Here is a 23,617-nt window from a genome sequence, read left to right as displayed (position 1 = left end):
TGAGAGCAGAACAACCTTTGACTCCTCACTCCTTGGACTCAGAATCACAGCATGAACCAGGCTGGAAAAGACCTTTGAGATCATCAAGTCCAACCTAAACTCCAAACATCCCTGGAGAGTAGGGATCTTCTCTGTTCCATTTAAGCTTTCACAATGCCCCACGCCTCATCACAAGACCACCACGTAGCTGGAAAGAAAGTTGTTGCATTATTTATAACCCAGGCAGGCAACAGAGCAAAGCACACTCCACTGTGTGGTGTTGTTTTAACCCCTACTTCTCAGTAAAATGGGGGTTTTACTACCTAAACAGGAACAAACCAGAGATTATAAAAAGAAAAGAGAAGCCAATTAGATAAAAGAAATCTCATTTCTATTGAAATGACCATGCCCATCTACTGTAAAAAGCCATGAGCAAAAAAAGACTTCAACATCATTAAAATTGTAGGCAGCCAGGAAGACCCTCAGCCAATTCCTGAGACCTGTTTACCTAGGTGATCACCAGCTACCAGAGAGAAGACCATGAGAAATAACTTTTCAGATGGCCTTACACCCTTTCATTCAGCAGCATAGACACATGTTTGAGCACCAAAGGCTGTGGTTTTATAGACATTTCCTTTCTCTGCTGTGCTCCTTTGTGCTGACAAGCATGCTGAGTTTTCCCAGCACGGATTTCTTGCTGCTCAAGGCCATTGTTATGTTGAAGAGGGAAAGAGCTGCAGTAGGAAAAGTTTTCAGAGGGGAAGATCTCCTCACTAATGGATGTTTCAGTGCTGAGAACTGAGGATTTACTGGTCTGTGAAACAACCAGACCTTCACCAGAAAGAATCACTGCCAACCTCAGAGTGGGGCAGCCTTGTTGCAGCAGCTCCTGGAGGCTACGGAGTCGACCAAGCACAACTTTGAAGAAGGCTCCCTGTGCAAAACCACTTTCCTTGGTGGTGTTAGACTCCTGCGTGGAAAAACCACTTTCTTCAAACTGGTTCTGTGGAACACCTCAGGTGTTTTGATCTACACACCTCACTGAGGTATTTGCTTTGCTAGAGGAAACGGTCACTATTGCATCAGCACAAGAGAAAAACATTATCATCCTCTTCCTCATCTAAAAAGTTTACCTGCTGTGTACCAAACAAGCACGTGGCCACAGTAACACAGTGACAATTCTTTAGCCCCTAACCAGCAGAACACAACACAGTCAGAATAAAGCAAGTGCTAAATCAAATGTAGGTCTATTGCCAGGAATATTTTTAATAATTGTGGAACTAATATATTCTCCATCCTGCTTCAAGTGAAAGTATTTCCCTACTCCCTTCAGGAAGGCTCAGGTCAGACCCTCAAGCCAAGCTCTCTCAACAGTATAAGCTATGCTCCTGATTTTAATTACAATTTTTTACTATTAGGTGAAATCTGGATGTTTCCTGCCAGTGAATTTCTTTCCCTGTTGGAGACACTGAAAATTTTGACTTGGAGATAGGTGTTCACCCAAAAGCTACATCACTAACTCAGCAGGTCCTACTAGAGTACCAGCTCAGTTCCTGACAGGCAATCCTGTATTCACACTGGCAGAAAGCCACTATCTTTAGAAGAGATATTTCTACATGCTTGCCAAAATGACCACCTTTTCTACTTCCCCAAAACTATGCCAGTGTAGCAAGCACTCCATCTGACCACAGAACAGAGAGAACAAAAAACAGGAAAACCAATTCCAATAATGCAAACAATGGTAACTTCTTGGAAAATTGCAACCCCATCCATAATGTCTGATGTAGCAGGATCCCTACTTGGCTGGTCTAAAATATCTATTTTTCCTCCTTTTATATAACAAGATACTGCTATGACTCAACTTGTTTTCCACTGGGTTTAAAATAAAAAAGTACCTTTTACAGAGTCAGAAAGTCCCAAACAAGTTTCAAGTTCAAAAGTTTACTGCCGTTCAGGTTAAGATTTCAGAAGGCTCTTGGAACTGTCTTTCAGCTTCAATGATTTATTGTAAGCTTGTAAAACCTAAACCAACACACAGTTTGCTGGTACCTTTTAACAGAGCTGCCACATTTAACCAAAGTGATAGTGGCTTGCTCACTGAGAAAAAGCACATTCCATCAGTGGCTAGACCAAGCATTTTACACAAAAACACCGCCCTGAAGCAAGTATTTACACAAATTTTACTGTAATTTAACATTTTTCAAATTGCTTGCACCTCCTCTGTGTGCAACAGGTGACTGATAGAAAAGGAGAGAGATTACCCATGCTCCAGGAAGCTTACAAGCAAAACTTGTAATCCTGTTGCCAACAAGTTTTACATGAAAATAAATCAGGCTACAGGAGAGTGAGATGGACAAAGATAACAGCAGCAACAGAATCAGAAATTGTTCTAAACTTCTTGGAAATTTTAAAATGCTTATCCAAATAACTAATAGATGAGGGGAGTGGGGGAGAATTTGGTTTGGTTTGCTTGTGTGGTTGTTAGGGTGGGGTGTGGTTTTGACAAGCGGAAGGGAGCAGGCAGAGCTTTATCTCCAGAGAATACAGGGGTACCACGACTGGGTTTGGGTAACTCCCATCCTGCAATGTCAACCACTTGGATACAACATTTATGCTACTTCCACTGACTTGCGTGATGTCCGTGGGATTAGAGAGAGATCTCTGGCGCAACCTACCCTCCTCCCACTTGCCTTTAGTGCTCTGCCACCAGATCCTATTCATAACATGGTTTTGGCCAAGTCCATTCCAAGTCTAGGACTCAAATTCAAGGGACCTACCAAGAATTAAGAAACTACAACATGTGACAGCAAAACTGTCACAAGCTTACTGAAATCCACAGAATAAAACAGTTTTAGAGTCTACATCACATTTTTAAGCTGTTGTAGGTAAAGGAATCCAATAGAAAACTCTGAGGAACTGTTTTTTAAGCCTTTAACCACTGAACAAAGAGCCCTAAAGCATGAGGTGTTCCCCTTCAAACAAGCATCAGCTAAGTCAAAGTGAAGAAGTTGATGCTTCTATTACACTTTCAATGCTATTTTCAACATTATAGAAGAAGGTGGGTTTTTGGTTCTGTTTTTCAACCACCACAAGCACCAAAGGTCAATAGCGAAACTGAGGCTGGAGAAAGCATTGACGAAAAGGGAATGACAGGGAAGTGTGACTTCTCATTAGATTAAAAAAATCAACTCCTCAGTTCCCAGGTTATAAAGTCCTGTCCACTCCAACACCTCTGGCTGGACAGGCACAGCAGGAAATGTTTTTCGTGCCATTCCCAGAAGAACCCATGTACACAACCATAATTTCCAATGATGGGAGGAGTAAATCCCATCTAACCCAAGTACTTTGCTGTCCATGTGCCAGGTGAGCTGCAATCCCTCCAGTGTCAGCAGACTAGCCTAGAAATGCAGCCCTAGTATTATGTACTTGCCCCCAAATTGGGAGCATTTATACTGTCATTTAATCACCTATTAATATTACCTTATTTTTGAACATCCACATTTGAAAGCTTCCTCTTTAAAAATATAAACAGGTAATTTCACTAATCTGAAGATACTGTGCATTTTTAACAGAACCAAGGCACATTGAAAATTAGAAATTTGAAAGCTTTTGGATGTACTGATTTTTTTAACCCGTAGTTCTGAAGACTCTTTGGCCAACAATGAAAATGGACTATTTACTTCCATATAATACTGATTTAAACTTTCAGCTCTTAAGCATTTACCTGCTGCTAAGAAAAGCCATTTCTGCTGCAGAAAAGTGAGCACATTCACCTGAAATAAGGTGTTTGTTTCTAAACATTGGTAAGTTCTGTATGTCCCACAAGTGGTTGAGGGCTAGCTGAAGCCTAGAAATGGCTGCTAAAACTCTTTATGATGTTAAGCCACAACTCTCCAGTAAGAGGACCTGTGACGTTCAGCAAGAATCCAGCATTCTCCCCAACTGGAAGGTTTAGTTTGTTCCTATGACTGCCATTTCCTACAGAAAGCAAGAATGCAATCACCTCACTATCTCCACATCCTTGTCAAATCTGGCCAGTGCTTCTCCCAAGTTAAAAATGTTGTGTGGAGAAGGACAGCAGGACTGAGAACGGTATGACAGTGCAACCATTGTTTCTTTAACAGAGCAGGCCAAGAGCAGGAGAACTTGAGACAACCTACTGCCTCCACAGCGCTACTCCAAAGGCACCATAGCCTGACCTAGTACAGTTCCTTGGAACCTTGTTATGCCCAGACAGAAGGCAGAAATTTTCTTGACAGGAATTGTGAGCAGTCCTCAGCCCCAGATTCCCCAGGAGACTTCCAGGAACAGGCTTCCCTTTGACCTCTCCTCTGGGACAGAGGGCTCTCGCTCAGACTCTGCAAGGATGGCACCAGCCCCTGTAGGGTCTCAGGAAGTTAGAAATGTTTTGCCAGGAGACAGCTGTGGAAGCCCTGGATTTCTAGATCTATGCTTTGAAGGACACAAAAGAGATCAAAAGGCAGCTTCTTAGCCAAGTACACACCCTATATTTGGTCAAGCCCACTTTAAGTCTAGGACTCAAGCTCAAGATTACAAAGAACTAAAGGAACTATAATGTGTGACATCAAAATAGGTCTCAAACTTACTCAAATCCATATAATAAAAAATTTAGAGTCTCCATCACATTTTTAAGCTGTTGCAAGTAAAGGAATCCAATAGAAAGCTGAGGAGCTGGCTTCTAAGCCTTCAACTAAGGAACAAAGAGCCTCAAAGCACAAGGCATTCCCCTTCAAACAGGCCTCAGCTACGTAAAAGTGAAGAAGCTGATGCTTCTGCTACAGCATTTTCTGTGTTATTTTCAACATTACAGGAAGGTGGAGTTTTTTGGTTCTGTTTTCTAATTACCACAAGCACCAAAGATGTTGGACTCCAGCTTTGTTTTTAACAAAGAAAAGACAGGGCAGATGCTGTTGGAAACCACATTCCCGTATTAAATACCCTCAGTATCCCTGGTCAGCTTAGGTCTGGAGATTATAGTCATCCCGTCTGGCCTGCCTAGTCGGAATTTTCTGCCACGGGATAATTTCAGCTGATTATGTTCCTCAAATATCTGCCTTCCCAGAGAATCAGTAAGAAGTTATCTTTCTTCACAGTCCACTGAAATACCCTATCCACGAACAGGAACAGAGCAGAGCAATTTGCAGTGATTCATCCTGAATTTTAGAATTAGCAGATCATGTTCCAATGAACATTATCAAGCTGTAAAATCTTACTGCACATTGCAGTCAGACACTACAGCAAGTAGTACAGAAAAAACACTAACACAAAAGAAAAAAGTTAAATTTATTCTTTTGGTTCCCCTCTGTATTTTCCTTTTCCTTCATCTGTACTTGGACCTCTCTTTGTCTTTTGATTTCTTAGGACTTCTGCTTCGGTCTGCTTTTTTATCCCAGTCTCTTACTCGGCTGTCTTCTCTGTATTTGTCTTTTTGCCTGCTGTAAGAGGAATCTCTCTCCTGAGAGCGGCTGCGGCTCCGGTGCCTGTCCTTCTTCTCACTCTTGGTCCTCTCCCTGCAGCGTTCTTCGTGCTTCCGCTCAGAGTCCTGCCAAGGGAATTGGACAGAAATGCAGTTACAAACAAGAGGGGAAAACACACAGAGGCACAAAGAGAACTAGAGAAAAGTTGAGCATGGCTGATTCCTTAGCTACAGCTGGTAGTACCTTAAAGAGATTCACATCCACGATGATTTGAAGAAGGTAACACAAAAGTACCCCCTGAAACCATCTGAAGAAGGTAAGTTTACAAGTAAGTTCCTGTCAGTGTTTATGGAAAAAAGCATGGCTGTCAGGCATGCTTCTGGTACTGCCTAAGGAGCTTTAGCAAAACTGGTTATATCAGGGATTCCATTCAGATGGATATTATCAAACTCTTCAAAAGCATCAAACATGTCTGTAAGCTGGATTTGGACTTCTGATTTTTTTACCTAAGCAATGCAAATATTTCCATTAAGTTTTGGTTCAAGCCCCACAGGCATTCCAATGCTATGCAGATGCATAATATATTTTAAGACCTACCTGTAATAATTCTTAATGGCTTCAGCAAGATTCTAGGCTTCAGCAAAATGAACAACCTGACAGTTTAATATCACTGTATGGGCTAACAGAGAGATACAATTTTATGGGATTTTAATAATATTACTGTTAAGCACAGACCAATATGAATTAAGAAGAATATCTGCATTAAATCACACAGTATTTCTTTCCTCATTTCAGATATTATTTTTCTAAGGATGTACCATGACAGCAGCCTTCACAACTGTACAGTTAAAACCTACACTCCATGTACCAACAAGCAAACTTCATTTATTTAAAAGAATGGTGAAAAAACTCTGCTTTAAACAGAGATTTTATGCAGACAGCCGGTGACTGGGGTGGCTCCCAGAGCAAACACCACCCTTAGAATGACATTGATAATGCTGAAAGTATTAGGGTTACAATAAACACAAACCCTCTGGATAAACAGAGACATGAATAATCACAGGTTTGATCTGTAACAAAAACATTCTGCTACTGCTGGGTACAGTAACCTAACTGGTGGCCAAATGCCTTTTCCACATCTTTACTGTCCAATTTTATTTCAGTACAGATTTTAAAATCTGGATCCACCAAAGAGTCTCACTGATGCTTCCAGCTACCTGTAAGAGCTTTGTCCACCCACTCTCAAAATGATGCGCAGCCATACTACTACTCCTGTACCCAAAAGCCTCACTCTCCATATGTTTGAAAAAGACAAGAGGTTTCAAGCCCCTCTGCGACAAGGCCTGAGTAAACATCAGACAATGGACATGCTAGTGGAGGGGTAGGCAGGAACAAGACATAAAATATTGGCCAGAAAATCAAATGGTGGCCTTGGTGTACAGCTGCCTTCTAACTGGTTTGTTGCTGGAGTTTCCTCCCAGCACATGGGAGAAACAGGAGAAAAGCAGGGCAGCACTCAGTGGAACAATCTACCAAGTAAACACTGGAGACAAGGCTATTGGCCAAGTGGGGGCAAGGAACAGGTTAGTGAACATTTCAAACTACAGACAAATGGCCCACATTGAATGCCACAGAAAATGACAACTTGCTGAAAGGATTAGAAGTCAACAACCATTGAGTTAAATGCCAACACAAAAGCATTTAAGGTACAGGTGCTCAGGACAAGTCTGAAAGTGACACAACAATATAGCTAATTAGCTAATATGATCACAATGTAAAGGAAAAAAAGTGCAATTTGAATTAACAGAATGAATTGCATCTTTATTTTTTGCTAGCATAAGTTACATTTCCCCTTTATAAGATTTTTCATTTTAAAGTCTTTGGTGTGGAAAAAGGTCAGTTTTTAAAACACACTAAATTACTAAAAATTTTGAAACCAAATTTTTATGCCCAGAAGTCAAAAGCACACTGTCTTGGAAGAGGAAGAAAAAGATTCATACTTAAAGACAGGCTCTCTCTTACTGCTGAAATTTGTATTCCTCAATGGAGGATCACAGCTCTCATCAGTCACTGAGTAAGTGATGATCACCCCAGTTCTTAATCCAGCGCTGTGCTGGAACACACATGAGGAAGGAAATAAGGAAAGAGGAAAAGATGCTCCTCTGGAAGGTCATGGCTGATTGTGCCAAAAGTAGTAACTGGCTAAACAGCAGTCCCAGGTGAAATAGCTAGAAATATCCTGGCCACAGAAGTAAAATGCATATGCCATCTCTTACATACATTAAACACAGTATTAAAGGCTAAAAGAAGAAAACAAATAGAGAGAGCCTTTTCTGGGGGGAGATTTTGATAAAATTTGACCCTGAATATGAAGGCAACAGTGTCCAGTAAGCAGTAAGAGCAGGAAATCAAAACCAGAAAAATCAGTACCTCTGCCAAAACCACGCACTACAGAAATCTGAAACTGGGAAGTCCCCATGTCTTGCAAAAATCTATTGGATAGGCCATGTTACCTCACAGACCCAGCTCTCTTAAAAAATAAAATCCAAGAGAAAACAGAGAAAACTGGAAGATGACCAAAGTCACAATACAGATCTCAGGCGGAAGCATGTCCTGTATTCAAAAAAACTCTACCAAATCCTAGTCACAAACCCACATGGCAGTCCACCCTCCTGCCCCAGACCCACATCCTGTTACTTACTAAAAGCAAGCCACAGCACCCTACCTCTTCTACCCACTGGAATGAAAGCAAAAAGCACAAGACTCAAAAATATATTCTTGAACATCAACACAGAGGCTGAAGATTCAGGAAACGGGTGACAGACTTAGAAAAGGATGAGTCAAAATATACTAAAGAACAAAGTAACACCAGTAAGAGAACACAAAAACAACTCAACATCATGGAAACTACTGAGAAAATAACACCCCTTCAAGTCATAGCTAGAGCTGATAGCACAAACTGCAGCTCCAGTTGCCAGAACTTCCCATTATAAGCCCCATATCTCTTTTAAGTAAAATCTCTGCCACATTGTGGACTCATGGTGGAAGTTTCTGTATGAACCATGGCTACTGTGGTCTTTGGTTGATGAGTTGTGGAAGGGCTGCTGCTGTTTTATTTTAAAGTTCTTACCTCAAATACATTCAGTGATTTACAAAATAGGATAAAGGGAGAATGCTTTGTTTGCCTATACTAAAAATACTACCATTCACTAAAAAGTTTCCATGCTCTTATGCTTTGTGTTGGACTCAATATTCCCCCTGAATATATTTCACCTCAGGAACATGCCTGCTTCCCCTTAGTTTCACATATTATGCCCAAAGTATGAATAGTAAAAAATAAAACAAAACTAAAATTTTGTATATGCTAAGCAGGATTTGTCACCTAAGCTAGCTGCAGATTTCACTAGGGAGGGCATGCCCAAAATAATGAGTCTGTGTGACACTGAGTACATACTGCTCAGTATATGCATACTGTACAGTACACACTAACAACGATATTCAAATCCAGAGAGAAAAATTCTTCCCAGAAATTAATTTTCACAGCTCCAAGAGGGAACTACAATGCCTGCAATCAGAGAATAGAAGTAAGCCTCCATTGTGATTTCGGGCATAAGAAAGCTAAACCACTTAGAGCAAAATGGGTAAAGGTGACTAAGAGAGAAGAACGCTGTGGGAAAGAAGATACCAGAACCCAGCAGCAGCAGATTAGAAGAACAAACCACATCACGAGCAGGTGACTAAATCACAAAAAGATACACATAAACACAGAGGAGATCACTTAGACAAGCATTAGAATACGTTCTATTCCAGAACTTGAAAACAGCACCAAGAATCCCTCTGTTCTCATTCATGTTTCTGTGCTATGAAGTCTCACAATCCGTTCACAACGATTAGAAGAGACGTTAAAAAACTACTGCTGCCAGCACTTGTGCCACCTACAGGGGCGAAGACTTGGAAATGATTTTAAAATGTTCTCTGCTGATAATGCATGACCAGTCAATACCATGGGTTTAACTCCTGAACCACCAGGAACAAAAACTGCCACCAAAAATACCTGTTTCAAGAAGTCTAAAGCAACAGTTTCAATCAGCCAAACAGACAGGAGAAAGTCTAAACCAACATTAGTCCACACCTCTTGTATGCACACACTGCAGTCAGGACTTCACTTACCTGAACAAGCCCCTCCCCTCCACTCAAAGGAACCTGGCTGAATTAGTGCAGTGACAAAAAAACTGGGTCCATGAATGAGCAATAGGGCCCACTGCTGGCACTGGAAGATTTTAATTGCTGATGTTCATGAGAAAAATAATTTTCAAGCATCTCAGCAAGAAGTGATGTATAAGAACAGAATCATGTATGCCTTGTGTACCCAAAACTTTCAGCAGTACTCAAAACTCAGGATGGGACAATAATCTTATTTGCTGTGGCTGGAACTTTTTCACTTTCTGCAAAGTTGCTAGAGTCAGCTTTGTTGTCACTCATAAAGCTTGCACTGTAAAAATACTGGGGTTTGGTGTTTTCTTTTCCAGTTTAGCTCAATTCTTCCTAACGCTCACTTCAGCAGTGGTTAACCCTTCACTTTCTCACTGCAGACTTTGTTTCCACAAAACACCATATCTTCAGTATCCCAAGCCCACAGAAATGTGGGAATGCTGTCCTGATAGGCTGCAGTGGAACTAATAAATGACAGAATTACTGTTTCCTGGTGCTGTGCTCCACAGCCCCAGCCTCACAGCACCACAGGCTTGCACATTCCAGATGCAAGCAAACCCACATGCAGATTTTACACAAACACTTCCAAAACAGTTAAAGACAAATACAAAAAGATAATGTTAAGAGATTGTGCTCCCAACTCCACATAGGAAAAACCTAACATATTATGGTCTGGCAAGAAAATGAGACATAGTCTACAGTTGTGAAATATGATTAACTACTACTTTATAACTAGGAATACATGAACAACAGGTTCAAAGTGCTGAAGATCCCCTACTTTACGAGAGGCTACATTGCCTCTTCAGGATGTTTTGGCAAAAAACCATCCAGACCTGCCAAGCTACAAAAGTCCATGAGGAAACCCTCTTTCATAATCAAATATTAACATCAGTCTTCTGTAAGTTTACAGCTGCCGTATGTTACACAGAACTTTGCACGCTGTGTCCTTATTCAATATCACACTTTCCTGGCTTCTTTTATGAGGAAAACAATGAACAGGTATAAAGTTAATGCATGAAGAGTTGAGTACCTTAGATTTTTTGGTCCTCTTGTCATCATCTTCATCTTCAGAGTGGTGGTGCTTTTTCTTTTTCTGTTTTTTAGCCAAGTGTGACTGACGTGTGTGAGACTCTTCTACATCTTCATCCAGCACAAGGTCATACTTGGCACTGATGGTGCTGGTTAAGGACAGATCTGTTTCCCAATATCAGTAAGGAGCAGAACACAACAGTGCGGGAAGCAAATCAATCCCTTTTTATCTGACAAGAATTTACCAAGGCTTAACACATATTTCAGTCAGAACACACTTGTACACACTGAAAAAAAAATCAGCTGTGCTAAAATGACTGAAGTCTGTCCTGTTAAACAATACAGCCAGGCTGCATTCTCCTTTCTTATCTACCTGTGGATATCTGAACAACTGATGGTGTTTTCTCTCATGCTTACCACAAGCAAAGTATATTCTTAGAGAATTATTTAATTACTAGAATGATCTCATATCAGATGCAGAAGGTCCTCTCTGAAACTACTTAGGAACTCTGTTATGGCATATGTCATTCCAGGGCTGTGGACTAGGAACATTATTTACCTGCACACAACATGGAAGTCAGCACATTTTGATTTGACTAAATTCATCAAAGTGAAAACCACAAAGTATTAAATTCCATCTCAAACACCAAACGGTAATATAAGCTAGAAGGCAAGCATCCATTTGGTAGGCTTTAAAAATAAGAAGGCTTTTTCCAGGCTATTTTCATAAATTCTACTTAATTCAAAAAGTACCTTTGAAAAGAAAAGGATACTCTTGCTTTGGTTTTACCTTTTCTTTCAGAGCAAATTTTGAAGGTTTGTCACGGTCCTTCTCATAGTCCTTGAAATCTTCCTTGGTATACCGCCCACCTGTCCACAAAAAAATATGTTCATTTCACTCTAACCACAGATACAACCAACATCCACAACTATCATTAAGTTCTGATGATGATTTAGGGGCTCTTTATAACCACAGAGAGCTCCAGAGCAGAATACAGTTCCAGAAACACTGACATCTGCATAACAGAGTAGAAGAGAGCCGGACAAGTTGGGATGTTCTGCCCTTCCCTTGCTTGCAGATTCCATTAAACAACACTCAGCTTCCTGCTCATTCATATATAGTGGAGACAACACATAAAGAGGATCACAAAGCAGGATTCAGCAACTGGCTTAGTCTCATTTCTATTACATGTCCTATATCACACTACTTAAAATTCTGCTACCATGAAAGCCCACAGACCGTTCTCATTATTAAATGATTTTTTGCTCTGGTCTGCACAGAGGGAAACCTCTAAGACAGCTACAGCTCAAGAATTAAAACGGAAGACTATGACAGAAAATGTTCACGTGCAGATTTAAAGAGGGACACGATGGACTTCAGCTTCCATTCACTGAAGCACCAACGCACCGATCAACGAACCACGGCAGCGTGCTGCCCTCTCACGGCCACGCTCAGAACTGCCACACTCGCTGGCCAGGCCAGAAAACACCCCCGAGGGTGGAAGGTGATTTTTTGGGTACCATATAAGCACAAGACGACAATATAGTTAGCTTTCCAGTATTTTGGACAATTTAGACCTCAGGTAAAGTTTCCCACGCAGGCAGTCAATACAGGATGCTCTACAATATCAGGTATAGACAGAATACTGAGTCATCTCAGCTCTGCGCAGGACAAGTTCCAGTATCTCAGCGTTCGTGGCCACAACCCTACCCGGAGAAACTGCACACCAACAACTGAGGGCTGACTGCGTTTTCAGAATACCACACACAAGAACGTCAACAATGCAATGCACAGACATCTCTCCAACTCCAGTGTTCTGCTCATGCCCCCAGTACTCAAATAACCACTGCATCCACCTTTTCCTCCCAAAACATCCTCAAACTCCTGAAACTGGGTTTTTGTAACATACAATCTGTCATGCAGTATGTTTGACCTACAGGAGGTGAAGAGCAGAAATCCCTGGCCTGAATACTGACTTTTTCTTGTATGCACCTGACTGGCATACGGTGAATAAAGAAACTAGAAAATAACAATGTATTGGCATACTATTTTGCTAGTAAGTAATATATACAAAAAAATCATGTTCAAAATTTGACAGGAAAAAAATGTTTAGAGGCAAAATTACATTGGCTAAAAAGGTAATCAGTGGCAATGCAATGTTCATATAACAGTAGGAAGCTCTTCTACTTTTTCTTATGAAACAAATAAAGGGAAGAACTAACAACTGTGTTGGCTCTATTTATTACAGTACCAGGAACATTTTTATGCCTGAAGATGAGATGATTTAAACTCCTAACTCTTTATATAATGCTTAGTTTAGAAGCCATGGCTTGTTAAGTTATGAGGACCAAAGAACTGCAAATATACCTACCTTTTCCCTTCCATTTAATCTTTGCAACAGACTGGCTAAAATCCACATGTATCCGTCTGTCATCTATCAGCACATTGTCCATTTTGAAGTAGGCTTTCTCACAGTCTTCCTCCTGATATATACCAGGAAAATCCTGAGTCATGATTATTTCATAGGAATATTCACAGAAAAGCTCAAATACAAATTCAACTGCTTAGTGGCATACATTTCTTTCTGAAATTGCCTAAGCACCACAGTTCTTGAATTGTACCATTTCAAAAGAAATAGTTATGCTTTGTCTGAATATCAGCATTTCAATTCCCAATTCTTCAGCTCATTTCAGTATTTTAAAAAATTACCCATCCAGCTACCTGTTTGGCACATGTAATACACTCAGGAAAAAAAGGAAAATAGAATAACTGATAAAAGTTCCATTTTAACTACATAAGTAGTCTAAAGACAAGTGAGACCATTTTCCAGTATTGTCCTCACAGATGAGAGATACCAGCACACATAAAGCTATGCACCACCAAGAGAACTATTGCCATCCATCTCACAGTACAGCAAGCATAATTTACAAGCCCAGAAGAGAAAACTACTGTACACATGGATCCATCTTATTCCATACAACCTCCTTTCTTTATGCTGCATGCTCCTAGCATTCCTTTCTTCAGCTCTTCCAAGACTTAATGCACTGTGGGGGAAAAAAGGGTCTGATCCCCTCCCACTGGTTTCAAGACAGTCTAAGTACATTTTTGTACCGGCTGCTCAAACAGAGACAGACTGACATGCTTCCCTCATTCAGGACCTACAACTTCTATAACTGAGTTATAGTTTCTCTCAGTAAGAGAAAATATTTGCTATTCCACACTTGAAGATGCCAGTGTTTTTCCTAAATGGAAGTATACCAAAAAGGGGCTTTTACAAGCACGATCTACAAACACTTTATACCTAAAACCCATACCTTCTCAAACTCAATGAAAGCATAACAAAGAGATTCACCAGTCTTCCAGTCTCGGATCACTTCACAACTGAAAAAATGATAGGAAATTAAAATGTCAACACTGTTGGAACAAAAAAATGTAGAGTTGAAAGCACTGGTTAAAAGGGAGAGTAAGAATTTAAAAAATAACCCATAAAACCCCAACCCACAAAATCTAAACACCTCGAAGGTATTAAAACACTTGATTCTGAGACGCCCTATTGCAAGAAAAAATGCATGAGACATTGCTTTGAGCAATTACACTGAACTCACATCTGGTTACCATCAAGCACAAAACTAGAGATGAATTTCTAATCAATGAAACAAAATACATTTTCCAACATTATTGTTTGGTTTTCATTTTTTTGTTCTTCACTAATGCAACAGCAGAAATTTCACATTCTGTTTTCTCTGCCATTTGAGGCAAAAGTTTAAACAAACATCCTCTGACAAACTTTCTCTTCTTAGCAAGCACCTCTTCAGCAGTCTAACTTTTTATCACACAGGTCCACTGGGCAAAAATAAGAAGCCTGAAAGTATTGAGTAAGCAGTGCAAAATGGGAACAATATAGTATTGTATCAGTATTGCACAGCTCTTGTACTGGATGTAAGAATTCTGACTACAGGATGCTGGAGGAGGGCACACAGGCAACAAGGGCAGGATATGTGGCATTAAGGTGAAAATAATGTGAGACATGTAAAGATAAAGTGACAAATCAGGATCTGCAACCAAAAGATGATCAAGGTTGAAAGAAAAAAGGATCTGTGGGGGGAAAAGAAAAAAAAGTAAACCATAAGGCTATTCAGACAAGCTACAGGAATTCTTTGCAGCAGAAGGCAGAATGATTTTGTGCAAGAACCCTCCTTCATGGGTTATTCAGGGAATCTATCTGAAAGTGGAAGGACTGCAGAAGAGCGACAACTCTGACAGAGGTACAAAAAATGCGAAATCCTTACAGCATAGAGAAATCATGCTGGAGTAGTATGAGTGGCACACAATGCCAATTTCCCCCTCCCTCCCCCCACCACAGACAGCGTATTTTAGGATCTGGAAGCCTGCAGACCTGTGCGCCAGTACTGCACAAACTGCTAGAAACTCTAAGCAGAACAAAGTTAGCATCTGTCTGAATACACAGGGCCTACTCCAGACCACCTGAATAAACTTAAATGAAATGCTCTAACAGAGTCAATATGCTCATGTGTGGTGATGATGATGATGATCCGTCCATGAAGTCTTTGAAATCCCTCTGCAAATTCTAATAAACTCCTGCACCGAAGGCTTTTGGGGAAAGTAAGCAGAAAGGGCATAAGGAATATCTTTGCATTGATAAACATGCAACAAGATAAGCATGGGTTGAACCTTAACTGTATATTGTAAAAAAAACCCTAAAAAACCCCAATGAAAAAAACAACTTTAGCATTCAGTAGAAAAAGAGTTAAGAGTAAAACAGAGAACAAAACCGTTCCACTATAAATCTGTAATTTCCTCAAAACTGCATGCAGTTTGGGTTCTGTCACCTTGAGATGAAAGCAAAAGAACAAGAAAAGGACAAGAAAAGTGAAAGAAGGTAATGAAGTCTCTACTATGAAGAAGCATGAATATGTAAATTAGTGCTCTTGGCAAGGAAAAAAAATAACTTTGGGGTGTAGGATAGAGGAGTGTAGGAAAGTAGATTTCATTGCTCATCCTGTCTTTTGATAGCAGTACTAGGAGGAATCAGCTGAAACTACTAGAAGCCAAGATCAAAACTGAGGAGGGCAGCAGGAATGAGGAACACCTTACAAGAAGTTTATCAGACGCCACAGATGTCTGGTGCTTTATCCCAAACCACACATACTCCCACAGGAAAGAACAACCCAGAGACTCTATCCAGTTCATTGAGCATCTGACATAAAAACTGCTGAAGGGAGTGAGAGCATGGGGGCAAAGAGGAGTGCCATGTGCCTTCTTGGTTCCTACACTTCCTTAGGCTTTCCTTAAAACTACTCCTGGGGACAGGATACTTGTCTAGCTAGATCTGCCTTTGTATCCCCTCTGTCGTGGTCTCTATCCAAATAGAGCATAAATCTCCTGAGACACCAGACTACTCCTTTACAGCCAAACCTAAACAGACTGGGAGGAATCAAGTTCAGTTTCAACAAAGACAGTTTTCTCTTTTATCATAATTACCTTTTAATGGGACCAAATCGTGAAAATATTATCTCCAGGTCTTCACCTGTGGTCACAGGATTCAGTTTACAAACAAAAAGCACATTTTCTGGTGGCTTGATGTCTGCATCTGGCAAGTCTCCCACCTGGGACATAGAGAAAGAAGACATTCATCACTTTGGCCTAAAGCTCTCTGTAGGTAGCACAGCACACTGGGAACACATTTTTTATGTGATCTCACATTCCTATCACAAAATCAAAACTTTATTAAATATTTTTGCTACTCAGTGTCACAAAAAATGTTTTCTATAGCACCTAGAATTTATTATTTATTTGCAATTCCACTACTGGACTTCATGAAAGTTCACGAATACGTTCTACTTTGCTTTTTGTGTTCTTAGCATAAAAAACAGACAGCTCTAAAAGGTGGAAGCGCACCCTTTTTGTCCCTCCAAATCTTCTGCAACATTGTGGCCAGATCTGGCTTGATCTTGGAATAAGTCTCTGCTGCAAACTAGTCACCATACATTTGAATTTGGTAGTTGTTAGGAAGTTAGATGGATTCACTCATATTTCAATGGTGTTTATTTTTTATTTACTTTTTTTTTTCTTTAAAAAAAGGATTTCAAAGCCTGTTTACGATTTTTGTTACTATGGAGTTCACCACTATATGCACTAGGAGGAGTTTGTCAAAATAAGCTCAGCTCTCTCCCACACATGCTAAAACTTTTCCAGGACTGCAGGTTTTCCAGCAGCATACTATGTCTGTTACATTTTTTAATTGGATGAATTTCTAGCAAGTTTTTAGAAAGCCTCCACTGGCCCACTCTGACAATGAAGTATCACTGGTTTTATCAGAAAACCACAACATGAGTGCTCATGCTCAATCCTTTCATTGCACAATAGATATTTAACAGCAGATTCTGAAACATGACATCATCATCAGATAGGTAATTTCAAGATAAACAGTACACATCCTCCTAGACTTAATAACATGCACACACACAGGAATAAGATCTAAAAGGTAAATACAGAAAGATGTTCACCATTTCCAAAAGAATTGCACGAGTTTTTGCTTCTTTTTCTGCCTGAACTTCCTCTATTTCATCTGCAGTCCGTCCTTTCATGTCATCAATTTCTTCATCTGCTCCTATTCTGCCACTCTGAAAAATGAAGGAGAAGGCTATTTATTAACAAGCCATGGCCAAAAACTCTTTCACACTTTCCAACTATTAATTGGACAACCTCTTCCCTCACCCCTCCAGACACGAAAAATGCTTAAGCACTGTATGTCTGCAGAACTGGGCTTTCATTCTGTCCTTCCCACTTAGATTAGAACAGCAGATAGAAAAAGATGTTATCTTTGTATTTCAGGCACTGTGAACTATTTCTGAACTTCTGTGACTAGTCTGAATCATATTCAGTGAGGTATTCTAAATTCTTTTTATATACCCACCCATTCAACATTTCATCACAAGTGTCAACTCATCCAGGTAACTCCTGCCACAAATGAAGGTAAGGAACACTGCAAATATCTCTTGTGTCTAGCAAGACATTAAATAGAGCATAGTACAATGATAATTTTGTTTTTATACATCTATACCTAGGCAGGACTTGAAGTTTATTTTTTCTCCTCACCAGCATCTCTAGAATGCTGCCTTTCTTATAGACATTTCTATGCTAAAAGGGGAGGATATGCCTATCCTCAGACAGGCTAGGAGGAAAAAAACTCAGTACAAGTCTTCACATCTCTATGCTGCTGCCAGTGAGCTACTAAATACCTTATTCATATCATATCTGAAGGTACCTCAGAGATCAATCACTGTGCACAAATACTATGAAACACCAATTTTGATCTTGTAACTGTATCTATTAAGCTTAAAAAGAAACAATATTTTCTCTAGTTAATTCATTACTAGAAACAACTGTTTCCATACATGGAAATAATCTCACATATAATTTCTGTAACTGCATACCATGAGTAAATTATTAATAACTGCAATTATTTTCTATAAAATTCCTTCTGTTTGAACAAATTGCCCACAGTAGTATGTGTGCCTGCACACCTAACTCTAAGAATGACCAAGATTACTTCCACTGAAACACAACCTATTCACATTTAAAAGGAAAACAACAGTAACCATTTTAATATTAATAAATGTTAGTTATGTTTTGTCTTCTGCCAGAGTATATAGAAAACCAGTAATACACTTATCTACACTGTAAATAAAAATCTAAAATACAGATTTCAAACACAACTCCACTGGAGAGAGGTGCACTCCAGGGGAGAGCACCCAAGTCATGCTTTTATCCTTCCCTTGAAAGGTTAAGGAGCTGTATTTGATTAAACACAGCAGTAGCCCCAATTAACCGACAAGCATTTGACATATCAGAATTCAAGCTGGCACAGTAGAAGAACACCTCCTGCATGAAAAAATGTGTATCTCTTTTAGGAGACAGATTTGAGACACAAAATCTTGAAGACTGATTTCTTATTTTGGCCAAATCTGTGCTGGACACTAATTGAGATAAACTTTTAAAATTATTTCCTCCAACTTTTCCCTGTCGCGAACACTCACATCAAGCTGCTCCTTTGTAGGCTCTGGTGAGCGATCAGGAACACACAGCCCAGGTGGGTCATCAAAGGGATCATCTAAAATTACTGTATGATTTATCCTTAGAGAAAACAAAATCAAGATCAGCACTGGTAAAACTTGGTTTACCCAACTAACAGCAAACCAGCCCCACTAAATCTCAGTTGCATCCCAAACAGCCAAATGTCCTGTGTGCTTGTAAATTCTAGCACTGATGCTTTTGGAAGGGCAACATGGCTACATATTTTTGTACATACTTGTCTATTTAGTACTTGTTGATTTTGCCACTAATACTGGGGAAAAAAAAAAGGATTTAAGATGGCACGTACAGGTCACTTGACATCATTATATTTATCTAGTTTCCAAAAAGAAGTAAATTCATTCAATAATGTATTCCTCAAAACGTAAAGTTAAAAGCAGTCACACCTGATATCTTGATATGGGATAAAATCCTTATCTACAAAGGTTTCATTAATTGTCTTCAATACATCCATGCCTTCTGTCACTTCTCCAAATACTGTATGCACACCATCAAGGTAATCCAGGTTTTCCCCTGTGGTAATGAGGAACTACAAAAGAAGATACAAAACTAGAAACAGTAAATAGAAAAATTCAGGTCATACTTTTTTTTTAAATCTTAACACACTCTCACTGAATTCAGTGGGGGAAAAAAACCTCTTCCCATTTTTTGTAAAAGATTGCTCTGAGAACACGGTGAGCCAATGTACAGCTCACAGCCACTGCCTGAGGAAATCTCCCTCGGCAGGAGCCTGTGGGTGCAGCTCACAGAACCCTTCTGTGAATTGGTAATCAGGCACAAGGGATTGGAGGAGCAGAGATATCTCTGCTGGGGAGGGCTGGTGAGCAAGACCAGTGAGCAAAAGCTGTGACTGGCATCGCAGCTGATGAAGGGAGAGGACAGAAAGAGCAAGGCTACCCCTTGTGAGCTGAGCTCAAATCACCTGTTTACCAAACAGCATTTGCCAGGTACTTTTTCATAAATTTGGCAAAAACTCCCTAGCACTATCTTTACCTACTATCTTTACCTATTCTATCCAGACTTTTTTCCTTTCTTCCCACAAATCCCTGTCTCCTGAAAAACAGGATGCAGTAGCATTGAGAGAAGAACTAGCACACACTGACTTAGATCAGCTTGAACTGGCACTGGGAAATATCACAAATCAGATCTTTCACCTTAAGACAAAACTGAACTGATGAAAATTGACACCAGCTGAGAATTTAGTGAAAAATTCTAGAGGGCACTTGGTAATGGAGGAGGAAGGAAGAGGTAGATATACACAAATAACGGGACACAACTGCTGCACCCACACCTTACAGTCTGGTAACATCCCACTCCTCATTCCCTCTACAACACAGTTAAGGCTGGTTAGTAGTTGGTATAGGTTACACTAAACTACACTATACTTGTAAGGCAAGTCCATGCAGCTCCTTTCTGGAATTCCTCTTTCCCAAGGAAGAAGCTGCAATAATGTTCCTGGGATTAGCATTCACTCCCATGTGCCTGCATATACACTAGCAGGCTGCATCTTAAATATAAATACTATTGTCATCTCTTTTTCCTAAATACCCCAACCATGCCATTTTATATATACAATGCAGGGAAGCACCATAATTACCTGTATATATTACAAGCTCTAGCTTGAATAAAACCCTACCTTTTTTTAAAATTGTTCTTTGATTATTAAAAATCCCTCTTTTAAAAATTAAAATATATGGATATTAAAAGTGAGGCATTTTAATTCCTAGAAGTGACAATGCACCTAAAATAATAATAATTCAGAAATAAGAGTGTTCTATGAGCTTCAAAAACAAAAAAAAAATTAAAAAAATAAGTAACAAGAATTACCTACAGCAAAATCTTTGTGCACATGAACAGCAAACAGAACAAGACCACTTCCAAAAACTGTTTTTATACCAGCACTGGGGTAAAACTGTAAACTTACATTATTAATGCACTTTCAAGTAACCATACAGGAGAAACTGTGATATGATTTCAATTTCCAAACTAACACAAAGTCATAACCATAAAACATCAACACTATTTCTAAACTCAGTTTCCTTAATTTTCACTTCCATTTAACTACAGAAATTTTTTTCCTGACCATTTAATACATTAGCAAAATCACATCAAAGTATTGACATAGTGCTGACCTGTGATCCATGCTGATCACTGCCATTGTTCACCATTGACACAGTTCCCTTCTTCTTGTGTTTGATTCTTGGCACCTTTTCTGCCTCAAAAAATCTGGCTTGATCACCATACAGTTGACTAAAAAAACATATATAACAAATATGTTACCAAAAAAAGGAATTTTTAAAAGTGAGCTAATCAAACATTTTAAAACTGTAAGCAACATCTCAAAAATGTTTACATTTCACGTTTACATTTGGCCTTCAAATAAATCTCTATTTTATGAACATATTTATGCACCTGTACACTTCCACAGTTTATATTACAAGGAACAACAAATTCTTCTCTGGACATTTCACAGAGGCTTTTTAGGGGGTGGGAAGGGTATACTTATATATTTTTAAGTACAGTATGTAGCATTTTTCTGAGGCATGAAGGAACTATACATTTTAAGTAGCTTCGGCAAAAATGCACTTATTTACATGAAAAATTCATCTCCCAAGAAAAACAGAAAAGCAATACATCTATGTGCAAAATCAGTTCATCATACAGACAGGATTACATACAGTAATATGTATGTAATCCTTTGGGATACAAAGGATATAGCAAATTGCTGCATTCTTTTTAATTTTTTTATGTCTAACCCTGCTATCATTTATTTTGTCTCACTCCATAAACTGACAGCTGCATGACCAATAACCATATTTGCCCAAATGTAAGGATAGTGCTGTGTTTAAACTCATTCTGCTAAGTAGGTGCTAGCCTCTATGAAGAGAGGATTCAAATTAAACTTTGCCTGCAAGAACAGAAACTCCAGCTCCATGGACTGGAGTTTTGTACCTGCTGTAAACAGGTACAAAAGATGAACTGACCTTCTCCATGCTATTGCCAGACAGGATCTGACACTCTCTCATCACACTGTACTTCCCAATTTGCCATACCAGTAAGTCTTAGAAGACTTGTATCATATCAAAATAAACTTAATTTACTTGTGTGCAGAGACAGGCAAGCCTGGCGAGTTTACCTACCTAGACTTGCATCTGCTTAGCACAGGTACACTGCTTCCAGGACTACTGGAGTGGTGATTAATGGATCCACGAGCTCCACGTTTTGTGTTTAAGAGGCTCTGACAGACTGACTTATAAAAGCAAACACTAGTCTAGAAACACTGTCTCTGTTCCAGCTAAACTCTTTTATTGCTGTATATTGTGTTACCCAGCAATTCCCTGGTAATTAGTTCTCTCTGTAACTTCAATTCTACTTTTAATGATTATTTCAAACGAATCATATAGAACACATGCACTTTAACTCCATCTTAGCTGTTTGAATGATTTCCTCAACTCTTGTCTACATGACCACTGAAAACTTCTTGAACAAATAAGAAAAGTGATTTCCTTATAAACATCCAATGTGACTAAACAAACTCAAGTAAAGAGATCACTTTCTTATACACAGAGGAAATCAAGCACAGCCTCTATGCTCCACTCATGCTCAATTTAATACATTTTGTTATAATAATAAATGTATTCACAATGCTAATTGATTCTGTCTTCTACAGAGCATTTAGTCATGGTTAATTTTCTAACCAAACATAGTTATTTGCCAGCTTTTAAACAAACAGAAATGTATGTACAATCTGTTACCTGTAACTTCACTTCTAAGCTCAGAGACAGAACAATGTCCAGGAAAAAAACAGTGAATGGCCAAAGGCAGCATAGAAATTTAAAAGGTATCTAAGTATGAAAACCAAAGAAGCTTATGCATTAACATTTTTATTTCTCACCAGTAATTCTGCCCCAAGAAAGCTGAAGACAATCTAACCGGAACTCCTACTCCCTTACACAAATTCTCTGTCGAGATATATATATATATACACACACACATATCTATAGACACACACATCTATGTATCATTTCTATGCATAAACACTTACCAAAATATGGATTCCCCTCCACGACCAGTTCCCATGGGGTCACCAGTTTGTATAATAAAATCCCTCTGTCACAAAGAAGAATATATAAGATACTGCTTTCATGTTTGTGAATTTAAACCAAGCAAAAAACAAGGAATTGAGAATACTCACCTGTACATTATAAATAAGACAATAATTGTAGTATTTGACTTTGCAGAGCTTCAGGAAATTCAGACAAGCTGCAAGAAATCATAGCAACATTTACAAAGGAAACTCCAGATACAATAAGAATGGATGTAACAGAGCCCTAGTTTAACGTGCTGAAAAGAGTTTTTGGAGCAGACCGTATCGAGACTTATCAGGGTACAGCCTATAAACACTGAGAGAAATGCTCGAAAGTGGCGTAACGTTTCCTCCCTTCCTACAAACCATCTCCAGCGATTCAAACAACCCTAAACACGGTTATACAGAAACATACTTCCCCCCCTCCCCCGTTTCTTTTCAAACACTTGAGAAAGAAGCTCACGGCAGCCCTTCGATTTAGCAGATATTACAGATATTACATTTGCGGCCGTGATCGCTGACTGCACCCCCGGCCTCTGTGCCGAGCGAGGCCGCCACCCGCCCGCGCAAGGGGGAACCCGGTGCCGGCGGGGTCAGAGGCGAGCCCGGTGCCGGCGGGGGCCGGGGAAAGCCGGTGCCGGCGGGCTCGGCTCGTACCTCGGGGCCGCTCCTCCGTGTACAAGTCGATGACCAGGTCGCCCACCGTGGTCTCCAGCAGCACCGCCATGGCCGCGCACGGCACAGCCCGGCCCGCTC

The 23,617-nt window shown here is 39.7% G+C and overlaps 1 protein-coding gene across 1 annotated transcript; it reads right to left on the bottom strand.

The window, feature by feature from the left end:
- Positions 1–1,786: 1,786 nt before the first annotated feature.
- Positions 1,787–23,617, bottom strand: PPIL4 (peptidylprolyl isomerase like 4). Its single transcript, XM_030946161.1, has 13 exons — positions 23,519–23,617; positions 22,970–23,037; positions 22,820–22,884; positions 20,907–21,024; positions 19,161–19,303; positions 18,720–18,816; positions 17,187–17,303; positions 16,162–16,286; positions 13,974–14,040; positions 13,031–13,142; positions 11,432–11,528; positions 10,660–10,798; positions 1,787–5,542 (listed from the first exon to the last, which is right to left on the bottom strand). Exons 1-13 carry the CDS (start codon positions 23,586–23,588, stop codon positions 5,321–5,323), a joined length of 1,440 nt encoding a protein of 479 aa, XP_030802021.1. The 5' UTR covers positions 23,589–23,617; the 3' UTR covers positions 1,787–5,320.

Source organism: Camarhynchus parvulus, chromosome 3 (genome assembly GCF_901933205.1).
Source record: "Camarhynchus parvulus chromosome 3, STF_HiC, whole genome shotgun sequence".
Classification (NCBI taxonomy): domain Eukaryota; kingdom Metazoa; phylum Chordata; class Aves; order Passeriformes; family Thraupidae; genus Camarhynchus; species Camarhynchus parvulus.
The sequence above is the reverse complement of the archived record's forward strand: the minus strand, read 5'-3'. Positions and strand labels throughout refer to the sequence as shown.

Excerpts from the sequence above, each read along its gene's own strand:
- PPIL4 (XM_030946161.1), bottom strand. The coding sequence starts at position 23,588 with ATGGCGGTGCTGCTGGAGACCACGGTGGGCGACCTGGTCATCGACTTG. Across the intron at positions 22,885-22,969 it reads GTCTTATTTATAATGTACAG|AGGGATTTTATTATACAAAC; the intron begins GTGAGTATTCTC and ends TCTTTGTGACAG. Across the intron at positions 11,529-13,030 it reads GATTAAATGGAAGGGAAAAG|GTGGGCGGTATACCAAGGAA; the intron begins GTAGGTATATTT and ends TTTTGTGGACAG.